We start from the raw sequence: 15,411 nt of genomic DNA, 5'->3' as shown, positions 1-15,411 counted from the left end.
GAATAAAAGTCGGAATATTATGAAGTAGCAATTTTGCGTGTTATTTTCTTTTTTTCTCGTAAAGTTATGACTTTATTCTGGAAATCTCCAATTTGTTCCCTCAATGTGGCCCTAATACTCCGTAGTACATTGTCTCTTTGGCCCTCACTGCATTAGACTTATATACTATATACTTAGACTATAAACTGTGTTACCTTCATCACAATGATCAAATGACAGATTATTATTTTATTTCTTTTGCCTAAAATGTCTCTTTTGATTGTAAAGGTTGCTGACCCCTGGGCTAGTCTTACTGAGTATTGGACGGAGATCTTTCACATTTTATCTCAGGTGTTAGACGTCAAATTTGTGGACATCATGTCCCGCTTAAAACTTGAGAAAATCAGATACTCGCTTCAATATTCACATGGGAAAGTCCTGAAAGCATGGGGCCCTTTTTCTAGATACATTCCAGACCCTGTAAATACTTGATTACTGAGTGCACCTTGACTACGTTACACGCCATTCACACTCATTCATTGCACGTCCTTGGCGTGACAGTTAGCTTTCAGTATGGCTCGCCGGCAGTGACTGGGGAGGGATTGTTTTATTGTTGATATACACAGATTATATACTGTTCATCCTTTGGTCTTGATTTATTTATATGTTAGCATTGGTGTTTGTTAGCTCTCAGATGATCAAAGAACCAAACTGATATGTTTATTTTTGAAGGAGATATCCACGTCTTTAGGACATTTTAATCGCCTAATTTAAAAAGAGTCCATGTCTCAAATAGACCTATATTTTCTTAAACTAATAACTGAATATTATCAAGTTTAAAGAGAGGGATTTATGGAAAACACAAATCTGACGCATTTTATAATGTGAAACCTGTATACAGGAGACAGAGTGTGTCCACTCTCTCTCTCTCTATGATGTGCTGTTGGATTGTCAGTCTGACGTCTCCTCTGTGCTGCCTGACTGCAGATAAAGTCAGACGCTGTGCAGATAAATGTGCTGCCTCCTTTGTATAAATGGTGAATAGCTGCTGGCCTTGTGCTGTCTGTCGGGTACAGTGTGTTCCTGCTCAACTGTCACTGACACACACTCCTGTTCATCATCAGCAGTATCTGCTTTAACATTAAGCACACGTCTGACCCCTCGTCTAAAGACTGACTGAACAAATAAAACACGTTTTTAACATGTGTGCCAACATTTTATACGGTCAGTGTTTCTCTGTTACATAAAGAATTTGTCTGTGCAGGAAAATGCTGATAATCGAATTCCCCTCACGTGTATGTCTGGCTCCTTGCGTGCACACTTTACCGCTGTCAACCGCATGACACACACGCATTGACACAAATTTGTTTTATTTACGCCACCAATTTCTTGAATGCAACTTGGGATTTTTAGGTTGAAGCGGCTCAGTTTAAAAGCTAGGGTGAAGATACTGGTATCATATGAAAACCTAATGAATCCATTGTTACCAATCATGTCAATACTAGCTCGTCATGAAGGAGGTTAAATGACGCTCTAAACTTACACAAAATGCTGTCAAGGAAAAACTGTCATGGCCATTTTTAAAGGGGTCCCTTGACCTCTGACCTCCAGATGTGTGAATGTAAATGGGTTCTATGGGTACCCACGAGTCTCCCCTTTACAGACATGCCCACTTTATGATCATCACATGCAGTTTGGGGCAAGTCATAGTCAAGTCAGCACACTGACACACTGACAGCTGTTGTTGCCTGTTGGGCTGCAGTTTGCCATGTTATGATTTGAGCACAAGGTTGCTGTTTATCTAAATACTTCTGCGCTCTAAGATCACAAACTCAGGGAGAATTCACCCACGAAATTGGGCGATTTTATTTAAAAAATGTAGTTATATGTGCATAATTTAGGAGATAAAAGAGCTACCGAAAAACAAGACATGAGCAATGCATCGACTGAAATGTCTTGAAAGGAGATTAAAGAAAGATCAAAAGTACTACGGAGACTATGTAGACTTTATGGATGACATCATTTCACGGGGTGACGCAGAGAAGGTCCCTGAGGAAGAAACTATAACAACAATCCAGCATGGTACATTCCACATCATGGAGTTTATCATCCGTGGAAAAAACAGGAAAAATGCGTGTAGTATTTGACTGTTCTGCCAAGTTTCAAGAAACCTCTCTTAACGACCGTCTCCTCACCGGCCCCGACATGACAAACACATCGGTGGGTGTTCTACGCCGCTTCCGAAAAGGTTCCGTTGCAGTCATGAACAAATGTTCCGCCAGTTTCACGTAAAAAAAAAGGAAGATGAAGATTATTTAAGATTCTTATGGTGGGAGAATGGCAACTTGAAAGCCACACCATCAATCTACATGAATGAAGATCCACTTGTTTGGAGCGGCCTCATCTCCTGGCTGTGCCAACTTCGGCCTACAACATCTGGCAGCACAAGGGCAAGGTCAATGCAGCGAGGACGCCATACGCTTCATTCAAAGCATAGCAAGAAAGCCACTTGTGTCTGCCTGTGCTTCGAGGGAATTACATGTCTTTTTTTAATAAATGATGTTTTGGTATAGTGCACATACTGTACCTGTGTAGCAGCTGTAGGATGTCAGAATCAGAATCTGCACGGTTATTCTATAAAAGTAGCACAGGGAACAGTCGATACACACAGTGGCAGCACTGCACAACAGCTGTCCAACTTCTTTTTGTGTCAAAATATATGTATATGCTATAATGCTATAAATATAATACGTGCACGCCACAAGAAAGTATGTCCTTACAGTCGTTACTCATGTCTATTTGAAATTAAATCCTCTCTATTTTTTAGGTCTCCTCCTGACGAAGGTTTTCATCCATGCATCCAAATGGAGGGAAATTAAATATGTATTTTCTGTTTTCAAAAGGGACCTTGTGGACAATCATCTCATGCAACATGCAAAGTGTCTCCTCAGAGCTTATGAAGAACTGAACATATAGATGATGACCCGCTAGAGCTACGATGGAAGAGTGCAGTCTTATTATTTATTTATTTATTTTCCCTTTCATTTATTTTCTACTCTCTATTATTTATTGTTATTAATATTTTATGTAATTCAAGCTGTCTTTCTTATCCAATTGTGCCTTGTATGTTATCTTTTTATCTTCAATTTAAAAAAAAATAATAATAATTTGAGTTATCAAGTTTGGGTGAGACGTCATGATTGACAGCTGCACTGAGCCAGAAGTTATCTCTGCAAGAGAGGAAAATAAGGAATTAAACAGGAAATTGGACTTTATGGAATTTGTATTTATTTTGATAGAAAGATGAATGTATTTATTTATTTTTCTGTTAAAACAAATACTAATTAAAAATAAAAATAAATAAATCGAAAATAAATGCATGAATAAATAAATGCAAAATGAATAAAAAATGAATAAATAAATAAAACAATTATGCAAGAGTAAATAAATAAGGGAATTAAAACAAAGATAAATAGATAAAGATGCAAATTAAAACAGAAATACCGATTTATGTAACATTTTAAATAAATGTGAAAAATAATAAAATAAATAAACATAAATAATTAAAGGGAAATTAAACATAAGAGTAAATAAATAAGGAAAATTAATACGAAGATAAATAAATAAATAAGCAAATTAAAACATTTACAATTATTAATGGCATTTGTTTTTTAGATTATTTTTGCTATATTTTATGACATATTTATTTATTAATCGAGTAATTTATTTATTCATTCATTTATTTTTTATTTTAGCAGGTTCTATCCTCCATAGAAAAAATATCACACAGGTTTTGAGAATGTTCACAAAAATTAAAAAAAATAACATGAACAACATATTGACTCAGCATGGTGGTGGCGATGACTCATGTGCAATCTCATCTTTTATGGCTTTTATTACATGGATGAATGGGCTTAATTGTATGAATGAGCTTCATTCATGTTGATGCTGCAGAAAATGATGAAAATGCAGAAATTGCACTTCACACATGTCTTCCTGTATTTCACAAAGCTCCTCGTGCACAACTATAGGAGCTGCACGGGGTTTCTTCCATCCAGCTCCACCAGAAGATCCACCTTTATTTCCCCACTGTCTCCTCTTCTGTATGCACCCAGCCAGCTGTGTGAAAAAAAAATAATATAAAATAAATAAATAAATATATATATATATATATTTATTTATTTATTTTTTTTAATATTATTTTTATCAGCAATAATTTTGTTATTTTTATTTATTTATTATTATTTTTATTTTTTTCAAATGATGTTTTGTTTTGAATAGAGCTATACTATAGGAGCTGAACGGGCTTCTTACATTCAGCTCCAACTGAAGATCCACCTTTATTTCCCCACTTTCTTCTTTATATGCAATCCAGCCAGCCTCTCCTCTCCTCTCCCAGCCTGCTGCTCCTCCTCACCGCCTCCTCAGTCCGCGCTGCGTCGCTCTGTCACACCCGAGAAATCTGACGTGTTTTTCGCATTTCCTGCAGCAGAGAGAGAGAGAGAGAGAGACGGAGGCAGAGAGAGAGAGAGAGAGAGAGAGACGGAGGCAGAGAGAGAGAGAGAGAGAGACGGAGGCAGAGAGAGAGAGAGAGAGAGACGGAGGCAGAGAGAGAGAGAGAGAGAGACGGAGGCAGAGAGAGAGAGAGAGAGACGGAGGCAGAGAGAGAGAGAGAGAGAGTGGTGTGTAGGAGGGGAGGAGGTCTGTCCTCTGGAAGTTCACATCAACATCAACAGCTGGAACCAGGAGCTGTGAAGCTGTGAATCAGGCCGAACCTCTCTCTCTCCACCTGGACCTGCTCCTCCTCCTCCTCTTCCTCCTCCTCTGCTGCGGCTGTTTATCCGGCTGTCTGGTCGCAGCTCTCCGGGCTCCAGCATGCATCCTCCCGCCGGCCACACGGTGCTTCCAGCAGGGCGTCCTCACTGCAGCTAACGGAGCCTTTTAAACACCTCAACATCTGGGGCCTCTGCTCAGTTTGCACATGCGTCTTCCGTGCGCTCTAAGGAGGTTTACGCTCGTCTCTCAGCTGATATTTTGATGATATTTGAAGCATATTTTGACCCATTTGGATGTTTAAATGTGAGATAATCCAGACTAGAACATTATAAAGAGGTGTGTTCTCCTTCACATCCAACTGGAGAGGTTTCCAGGAGGACCACCGGTTGCTCCAGGAGTGCATTTCGCTGGATTAAAGGTGCTTTTCACTGTAAAAAGCCACCATGGTGGTGTTCAACGGGATGCTGAAGATCAAGGTCCGGGAGGCTCTGGACCTGAAGCCGACCGCCTGGTCTCTGCGTCACGCCGTCGGCCCCAAGACGCACCAGACCTTCACGCTGGACACGTACATCTCCCTGAACGTGGACGACTCTCGGCTGGGCCAGACTTCCACCAAGCAGAAGACCAACAGTCCGGCCTGGAACGACGAGTTCACCGCGGAGGTCCGGGACGGCCGCCGCATCGAGCTGTCCGTGTTCCACGACGCGCCCATCGGATCCGACGACTTCGTGGCCAACTGCATCATCCAGTTCGAGGACATCCTGCAGAACGGCAGCAAGCACTACGAGGACTGGGTAAGACCGGGACCTGGAGCACACTATACACACCTTTACTTCTATAACAGGGCTGCAGCACATAACCCTGTTCATTATAGATGTTTAGCAATTAATCAATTCATTATTCTGTCTGTACAACCTCAGGAAATAGTGATAAAAAACAACCAAATAACAGTGCAAAACCCCCAAATATTCAATTAATGATGATTCCACATTATCACATTTGAGCATGGCCAGAATAAATATATATATATATGTATCTTTTATATCTCTATTATTGTTTTTATAATTTTTGTATACCTTTACCTCTCCTGTGTTTCACTCTGTTTGCTGATGTTGCTGCTTTGACACCTGAGTTTCCCTCTGGGGATTAATAAAGGTTAATCTTATCTATTTATATTATATATATATATATATATATATAATATTCAGGACTATGCAGTAGAGAGTTAAACTAAAATAAAGTCTCAAAACTAGATGTTGACAACATAAAGCAGGTTATAGGATCAGCCAATAATGCAGCACCCACCTAGATTAATATAATACTTTAACTGTCTCATAACACATCCTCTAGTGTGTTGCATAAAGATCTATTTTGGGGGTGGGACTTGCCATTATTTAAAAAAGAAATTGATTATAATTATCAGCAATCATTTTATTATTTGTATTTATTTATTATAATTGTATTCTTTTTTTTACTGCACTACAAGGACTGGGTATTAATTAAATGAATTGCACATTTAATCGCTTATACATCAAACAGTTGTCTATTAACACGTTGGTTATTTACAGACAATCAGAGAGATGTCTGGATAAGCATGGGACATGGCGGTGATCAGCCTTCATTTATTAAGGTTTCGCCAACGCTCAGGTTCAGGCAAGGTCACAAAGTAATTCTTAGACATGTGTATAAAACAAACGTTTGTGCAACAAGAGATGAAACTTGTTAGCATTACAATCCAAACATACATCAAATTACATTGAAGTCTTTGGGATCTTCTGTTTTCTATCCACCAAAAGGGGGCGTGACCTTGACTTTTTGTGAAGTACCTGTATGTGCCGGTCTGATGTATGTTAGTATGGAATTTAAAACGCAACCTTAATATCTCATAATTCTGCCTCAGTAATGTGAACATGCTCCTTTAAAGCGGCATTAATTCAAGCAAGCTGGAAACACTGACACGTTATCACCTTTATAAAACTGTGAAGGCAAACATGTGAGCAAACGGTTTTCTATTTACACATTCAGCAGACGCAGAGCAACATTATCATTCATGTGACTGACGTCCTTTATTAACCCTCTCTGTGGCTCGTTTAGAACCAGAAGAGAGGGACATCTCTGGCTCTTTAGCTGCTGGCTGAATATTACAGTAATAGTAATGTTGTGGGCTGTGAAACCAAAACAATGAGACGCTAAAAGGCTCCATCACGTTGGTCTGTGGGGACTTGTGAGTAATAAGAGAGCATCTCCAGCCAGAGTAGTTTTTAGTCTCTTTCACCACACTCCATCATACAGATAGGCCGACACATTCTCACTTCCAACTCGTCAAAATCCTCCGCTTGGTAAGCGCTCCCCGGCATTGGAGACTCACAAACGGGGTACCCCTCTAGCGTTGGACAGACCAGGGACGGCGTGTCAATATATACAACAATATATACAACACAACCACTTAGTTAGGGTTAGGAAACGGTCGGGGTTGACGTTAACTTCACTAACTAGCGACTCACAGGACTGACGATACCGACTGAAGACTGACGTGACAAAATAAGTCAACGTTACTTTTAGTTTCACACGGGACACGAACAGCGGTCTCCTGGTTGAAAGTCTTGTGTTTGTTTGACACAAACATTGGATGCCTCCTTGCGTCGGTTTCCGATGCCCAGGATCACTGACCAAACGGCGGTATATGACCAGTTGGGAGTGAGAACGGGTTGGATAGGACGGTTTTATTAAACTGTAGAAAACAATATTCTTTAACTTCTTACACATGCTGGATTTCTGCAAAGTAAACATTGTTGTCCTGCAGGGCAGTTTTGCAGATACACACAACATGAGTCACTGCACACACACACACACACACACACACACACACACACACACACACACACACACACACACACACACACAGACACAGTAGATGCTGTTACTGTTGTTGTTGTTGTGCTCCTGTCAGACGGACCAGTGACCCACAGCAGAGCTACACAGAGGCGAGGCATGGAGGGAGGGAGGGAGGGTGTGGTGAGGCCACATGTATGATACAGCAGCCAGCAGCACGGAGAAGCTGCTCATTGTTGTCTGAAGCTGCTGAAGCAGACGGATGTTGGAGTGTATTATTGATGAGGCCATCAGGTCCATTAGAGACACACACAGAGATGAAAGGAGGAGGAGGAGGAGGATGGGATGGAGGACAGAAAGTAAAGCTCCGAGCGTTTTCCTCATGGCGGTACAGAGGGAGACGGTCCAGGCTGTAGGAGCGTCTCCTCACAGCTTTGCACTCTGTGTTTTTGAAGGAGCACGTTTCGAGGCGCGGCCACTCTAGATCTAACACGTCTTGACTTAAGCTGCATCAACCATTATGTCATCTCAGACAAAGAAACACTTGACGTCAGCGTGAGGGAACTAAACAGTTCCCAGTGAGTAATGCTAATGTAAGCTACTGAGAAAAGCCTGTTGTGGAGAAGGTTTCATCATCTGTAAGAGGAAGCAGAGCTGCAGGAGAGACTCTGAGGCCCTGAGACCGACTTTACTGTCTTTAAGAGGCTGTACCAGGTTCAGTTTTAGAGCTAGAGTGAAGCTACACATATCATATGAAACTAAAAAACATAATGAATCCATTGGTGCCAACCATGTCATACTCCAAAGAGGTCCCTTGACCTCTGACCTCCAAATATGTGAATGAAAATGGGTTCTATGGGTACCCACGAGTCTCCCCTTTACAGACATGCCCACTTCATGATAATCACATGCAGTTTTTTGAATGCAGTATAAATGTGTTATTGTATCCTATTTTAAAATGGTGTGTTTGAATATTTTCTTGAATTACATAAATTGGGTTTCACTGTAAAGCTGAGACTCTTGTGGATCCAATGAGCCCAACTGTATTCATGTGTGATGATGTTCGTCCCCATAGGAGCCATTTCATTGTAGTGAGACCATTTTTTTTTTTAAACGTGACCTCACAGTATAAAATGACCTGTGGTGACCTCTAGGATAATCACAGCCTCATGAAACTTTACAGTCACAAACTAGAGATCTAGAGCATTCAGAGTATGGATGGATTTCCTAGCTAGATTGACAATAAGGGGGTTTCTGAGCAGTTTACACAACAGAAGTGCTCGCCATCCAATTGCCAAAAAAAATGCAATTCTTGCAGAAATCTCCAAATGTCAAATGTTTTTGATCCCAAATCACAGCATGGCTTTTTCTATGGTGTTCCTCAGGGTCTTGATGTCTTAATGTGGTGTTTTGGAGGGATTATTGATCATTTTTATTAATTCTCCAGTGGTAAAAAAAATGATTAAATTTAGCACCAAATCTGTGTAACAAATGGTATCAACCCAAAGATTGCTGCAACAAATTACGAGACATAATAGAGCATGGGGATGACCATCATATACTTCTATCATCATGTTCTAAACCCTTATACACTAGAACAACTTGACACACAATGCTGAGCTGCAATCTTCAGGTTCCCAGCTTTCAGATGATGTACACCACTTCTATGTGACATCTACTGTTGACCTGCTATCTCCCCCTAAAGACCTCCTGTACCCCCCTAAAACAGACCAAAACCGGTCTATTGTGGGTCTCAGAGGGTTAAAGTGTTTTTTTAGTCTTCTCCAAAGCCTCCAGCCTACCTCACAGAGCAGTGCACATACAGTATACGTCTAGTTTAGGGAAGACTTTTGAAAACACCAACATGCTGCTGGATGGACTAATAAGACTGGAAAAATTGAAGTTTGAGTGAAATAAACATTAGCGGACTAATGAAAAGAGATTGTCAAACAGTGCCTCAGACAAGGCTGGATTTAGTTGTTATTTTTGGGCTCACATTAGGTTGCAGATTTTTATCTGGTAAGTTCCCATGCAAAAGCATTTAATTTTTTTTTATCCACGCAGATATGAAAGACGTGAAGGAATCTGGCGAGTGTTTAGGAGAATGAGAATACAGCTGACTCAGCTATATTTTATTATTTATTACCCACCTGTCTGACAAGATAACAAGTGATCCAGTTCCAGGAGGTTAGAGTCAGTCAGCACATTGTTATTGTCTCATATTTCATTTATATCATGTAGTTCTCACCTTCTCCCTTTCACTAAGCATGTTATCATGTTTCTCATCATTTAATGTGTAACTGACAGAAGGTCGATTACATTACATACAAAGTCAGTGCAAAGAGGCGAATAGATGCAAATTCACGCCGAGGATTGGACATCAATTTTGGATCCTTGACATGAAAAAGTTTGAGATTGCTCTCAAAATCTGTGTGCTGGATTTTTTTAAACTTCCATTTATGTCCGTCGCTCACTTTATGCTCCTCTGGGAAGCAGCCGGGGGAAAAGTTTAATAAATAATTAAGTAAAGAGTTATAATAGTATGCATATTTAAAATATATTTATTGTTCAACACAGGACATTTCAGTAGAAACATTAAATCATGACAATATAATAGAAATAATTTACTTTTACTCTTGTACGGCTCTTTGTAGACAGACGTTTTACTGACGTCCGGTAGTCTCTTTCAGTCCAAAATAGCGGAAGCGTAGCTCTGCTGCTGATGTTGCAACGGAACAACCACTTGCCTCGCACTTCTTACAAATATACGTTCTTTGTCTGCACTCTGAACACGCTTTTGAGAGAGATGCACATCTAGCTCTCTAGTTTAATGCACTTTAATGAGTTTGTTATTGCGCCTCGTGAAAACTTTGCTTCGCTCGTTGGTGTGAACACACCGTTTGTGTCTCTGAATGCTGCTTTCACACCCAGTTTATACTCCCTCTCTTCTGAGGACACTTTCCTTTTTAAGTCTTCTTTAGCACAAACAAACTATTCTTAGAGACACACTCACACAGTGGCCCCAGAACCGTGCAGACAATACTCTTATTATCCATGTTAACTTCAATAACACCGAAGCTTTTGGACTTTTATCAGTTCTTATCTCATGAGATGAGTTTGTAAATATAGAAGCACCCGTTGGTGTTTATTAGAACTTCTCACAAACAGATATTTCAGTTAAGAGCAGCGTGTGAACAGAAACCTTAAACTCGTGTTGTTATGACAAGTACAACAAAAAAAAACTTCAAAAGTAAAAGTCATAATGTTGCTGTTCTGCTGCAAGTCTGGACACGACCGGTCGACTTTCACCTTCAGCACAAAATGATACCGGCCGAGCAGGTCTCACCCATATAAATAACAGACACACAGACAGACGGTAGTAAATCCACATCCCAGATATTTGAGCTCATTATTCAAGCGTCCGTGAAGATCAATAATGTACGATATGAAAATGATTGTGTAGTGCAGTAGTTCCCAACCTGAGGTCCGCCAAAGATCACAGGGGTTGTGCCAGGATTGATCTGCTCTGAGGTTGTCAAAATTATATTTGCACATGTATAACTAAAATCATAACAACATACTTACTGGATAATTGCTACAAAAGTCTGTATATAAAACTATTAGGGCTGTCAAAGTTAGCGCTATAACACGTTATCAGAAGTTTGTTTTAACGCTACTAATTTCTTTAACGCATTTACACAATTGATTTTCAGAGGGTATAGCGGGCTCAGTTTTAAAGCTAGAGTGTAGATACTGGTATCATATGAAACGAGAAAACCAAAAAATCCATCGGTACCAACCATGTCATACTAGCTTGTCATGAAGGAGGTTAAATAACGCTCCAAACTTGCGCTAAATTCTGGCGAGGAAGGGAAGTTTGGGTCCCCTGCTGGAGCTGTTGCCCCCGCGACCCGATCCCGGAAAAGCGGTTGAAGATGAGGGAGTGAGTGAGTAAAATCAAATTGGCACCATAAAGGGTCATACTGAGAGTTGAGCATGTTTTGGCCAATAAATCCTATCACATCTAGTCATATTTGCAAACCATGATTCTGTGTTGTCAGAAAGTTCCCACCATTTCAGTCAGCTACTGGTTTTATATCTATTTCATATTCAAATCTGTGGAAACTTCCCTAATTCTCTAAGTATTAAACAAAAAAAAGTGCTTTTCAGTGATCCTGAGACTTAGTGATACTGTCAGTAGCCTCATCTCTATTATATTACCCAAGGTAAGTCACACACAGCTAAGATCAGGACTAGCTCTGCTCCAGGGAGGTCATAACTAAACCTAGTCCACAGCTAACAACAGTCTTTGTTTTAGACTCCAACACTGGGAATAAATGTCAGGTGAAGTGGAGCGAAGATACTGTAAATATAAAGCCGGTTTGTGTGAGAGAGAGAGGAAGCTGAAACCGGTCTGCAATAACGTGATAATTCCCCTTTTGAAACCGTGGCGTCTCCTCTGCTCTGTCTGAGCCTCACTCACACTGTCATCTTTCATATTTACCTGGTACCTGATCGGAGGTACCCAGAATACCCGATATGTGCCCGATTATAGACGGCGAGCTTTGACTGGTCGTGTGCCAGTCACGGCAAGATTGTATGTCTCTATAATCTGACACAGTGACCATCATAACAGACAAACACATAGTGTGAACCCTCGGCGTTAAAGACACGTTTTCATTGCGGTCCAGTTAGTTTTCCTGAGCCTCAGTAAACTCTCAGAGTATAGAGGAAGCGCTCAGGCCTGCTCTCCTCTTGACCCGGTTTCCCTGAGGGCTGCAGTCAGTAGAGGGGTGTCCTCTCCGTGGACCGGAGGAAACGGGGGCAGGGCTCTTTATGTGTGAGAGGCTAATATTAGAGCCAGTGTGTTTGAGTCACACGGTAGGCCGTACTTCCTGTTTTCACTGTCCAAGTTTACTTCCCAGAGAGAGAGGAGGGAAGAGGGACGTAGGGATGTCTCCGCAGGTGTCCCCCCCACGTTATCACTCATTAATCTGCTGTATGTCGCTTACAGTACAAAACAGATGTGAGGAATGCAGGATGAAGCTGCTGTCAGATCAAACTCAACTTTTCACAGAAACAAGATATTGTATATAATGTATATAATAAATATAATAAAGGTTTAAACACTGCAGTCTGAGCTCGTGTAACACGTCTAATGAAGTTTATAATCACAGTTTGAAGTGTGGAGGTTAAGCGTCTGTGGAGCGTCTGTGACATAAATCAGCGACGAGCTCCACACGGCAGAATTCAACTTAGTAAGGAGACGTCCCCATTTCCTCACAAACAGGATGAGAGACGAGAAAACACCCCGTCACACACACACACACACACACACACACACACACACACACACACACACACACACACAGTGTACATTCATAACACAACAGATGAACAGCCTTTTATTATATGTATTAATGGGCTGATTTAATCAGTTGGACAGTGCTGCTTTAAGTAGTTTGTGTCACAACGCTTTGAGCCTTTTTCACTTTTTGTTGAAGTGTTTGAGTGTTTGATGCATCAATATTAACATTATATACACATTACTCAACCACTGTATTACACAAATACACAGTACACATACTGTATACAGAGTTCTTTCTTCTACCCAGGATGTGGACTTTTAAGGGGCTCAAATTCATGAAATTTGGCCCAATAACATAGATTGTATATAAGAAGTGGACGTAGTCAAAGTGACATCACCCACTGGTTTGTGGACTACAGTTTTTAAGCCTCGAGTTCAGCATTTTGTCCGTCGGCATCTTGTTTTTTTGCTATCGCCATCTTGGTTTTTGGTCGTCACCTTCTTGGTTTTAAATGTTGTCTAAATACAAGCAGCCATTTAAGAACTTTTCCTAAATAAAATGTAATAAAATTGGCTAAATTTGATTTAATCTCATCAGAGAATAAGTAAATAAGATCACATAACTGTTATATACCACATTTAAATACTTGACAGATTTTGATACCCAGTGCTCCGACACGTTTGAGTGGGTACCAAAACCGTATCGAGCTTTAGGTTAAAAGACACACTGTATATTCAATTTAAGGTCATATGAGCAGAATTTATCAGTAAGTGACTTGCCCTAAAAATATAAGATAACTCTGTATAATGTCCACTGGATGTCTTCCTGTCTGTGTTCATCTGTAGCTGTAGGTCTCTCTGAGGATACATGCAGCCACATGACTCCAGCTTGACTAAGGCTCATGTGATACTGTACAAGCTTTGGGACAGCTGTGTGTGTGTGTGTGTGTGTGTGTGTGTGTGTGTGTGTGTGTGTGTGTGTGTGAGTGTGTCCCAGAGGAATGCGTCTCAGTGTGATTAAATGAAGCTCATTAAGCTCCAGTTGACATCATGTGACATTAATGATTACATCTTTGAATAAACCTCAGTCAGAGATATAAAAGAGTAAAAACAGCCCTTGGAGGTGCCTAAACATCAGCTAGAGGCGTCCTTTCCTGGGGCACCTGATGACCCCGTTGCTATGGATACCATCCATACAACAACATTAACAACACAAACAAACAGAATAGTCACATTACCTTGACTCGAGGCCGATCGCCAGGGCTGATAAACATGCAGCTGCAGTTGGATTAAACTAGCGACAGAAATAAGGTTAATACATTCAGCATGTCATTAACCTGCATGCTCTTTATAAAGGTTGATGTGGTGTCATCACTTCCTCCTTCATGCTTGGCGTGGACACACAGTGTTACCTTGAATGGAAATGTCCCCTCTATAGGTTTTATATACGTGACGGTCCAATTTTCACCCTTCTAAGCACTTAACAACCCAAGCAGGACTGTTTTCTGTCTTTTTCTGTCTTGAATACGACAACATATCTGGGCCATTATAAGTAAAAAGAAATAAATCATTATGGAGCCGGGGGAGGGGGGTAATATTCAGAGAAAAACTCAGAATTATTATTCAAATTAAAGTCGGAGATTTACACACAAAAAAGAAAGAAAACTTGGATATTCTTTGAGATTAAAATGGCAAATTTACGAGAGAAAAAAAACACAAATTTGTGAGATTACGAAGTCGTAAAATCACGAGGAAAAAACTTGGATATTCTCTGAGATTAAAGTGGCAAATTTAGGAGAACAAAACTGCATTCTTTAGGTTTCTAGTTTCATATGATACCAGTATTGTGACTTTAGCTTTAAAACTGAGTCCACTACAACCTAAAAACAACTTGTGTTAATGCCTTAAAGAAATTAGTGGCGTTGAACAAATTTGCATTAACGCGTTATTATCGTGTTACCTTGAACAGCCCTATGGTAGTATTATCACATGGGGGTCAAGAGTTTGCCTGGTTGGTAGTCCCGGATGGTTCAGACAGAAAACAGAGCTGCTGTGTTGGTTTGGATGTGTTTTGTTACTGATGTGATGATGGAATATGATCCAAAGGAAGGAAGGCCAACAGTCTGAAGGATTATTATCAGCAGTTTATTCTACTATAGAACAGGATATTATGAGTCTGGAAACTTATCACAGTGACAATCAGTTAATCTTCCATAATGACAATTTCAAGGAAAAACAGTAGAAGTACAGCGTTCATGTTACAAAGTCATCCACCAGGAATCTCTACTATACTCCCTTTTTTAACTGGACGACTCTACGACTCTTCTATTATATTTGGTGGAGAACTAGCTGCACTAAACACTGACTGCAACAAGTGCAAAACTCTTCTTCTATGGTGATTAAACTTGTCTAAAACAGTCTTAATGTCAGGGAGAAGTACGAAGATAAGAACTAGAGTAGAGATGTGTGTGCTCTACTGTTTCTAAAGGCCAACCAGTCCCTGTATAAACCTTTAA

General features: G+C 40.3%; 1 protein-coding gene across 1 annotated transcript in view; it reads left to right on the top strand.

Annotated features, from left to right (window-relative positions):
- The first annotated feature begins 4,666 nt into the window (after positions 1–4,666).
- The window catches only part of LOC141774559 (protein kinase C epsilon type-like), a 54,377-nt gene continuing 43,632 nt past the window's right edge, over positions 4,667–15,411 (top strand). Inside the window, exon 1 of the mRNA XM_074647309.1 lies at positions 4,667–5,549. Coding sequence (XP_074503410.1) covers positions 5,199–5,549 — 351 coding nt within the window. The 5' untranslated portion in view covers positions 4,667–5,198. The remainder of the gene's footprint in view (positions 5,550–15,411) is intronic.

This window comes from Sebastes fasciatus, chromosome 9 (genome assembly GCF_043250625.1).
Source record: "Sebastes fasciatus isolate fSebFas1 chromosome 9, fSebFas1.pri, whole genome shotgun sequence".
Classification (NCBI taxonomy): Eukaryota; Metazoa; Chordata; class Actinopteri; order Perciformes; family Sebastidae; genus Sebastes; species Sebastes fasciatus.
Note: the sequence above shows the minus strand (reverse complement) of the source record. Positions and strands in the feature narration are given on the sequence as shown.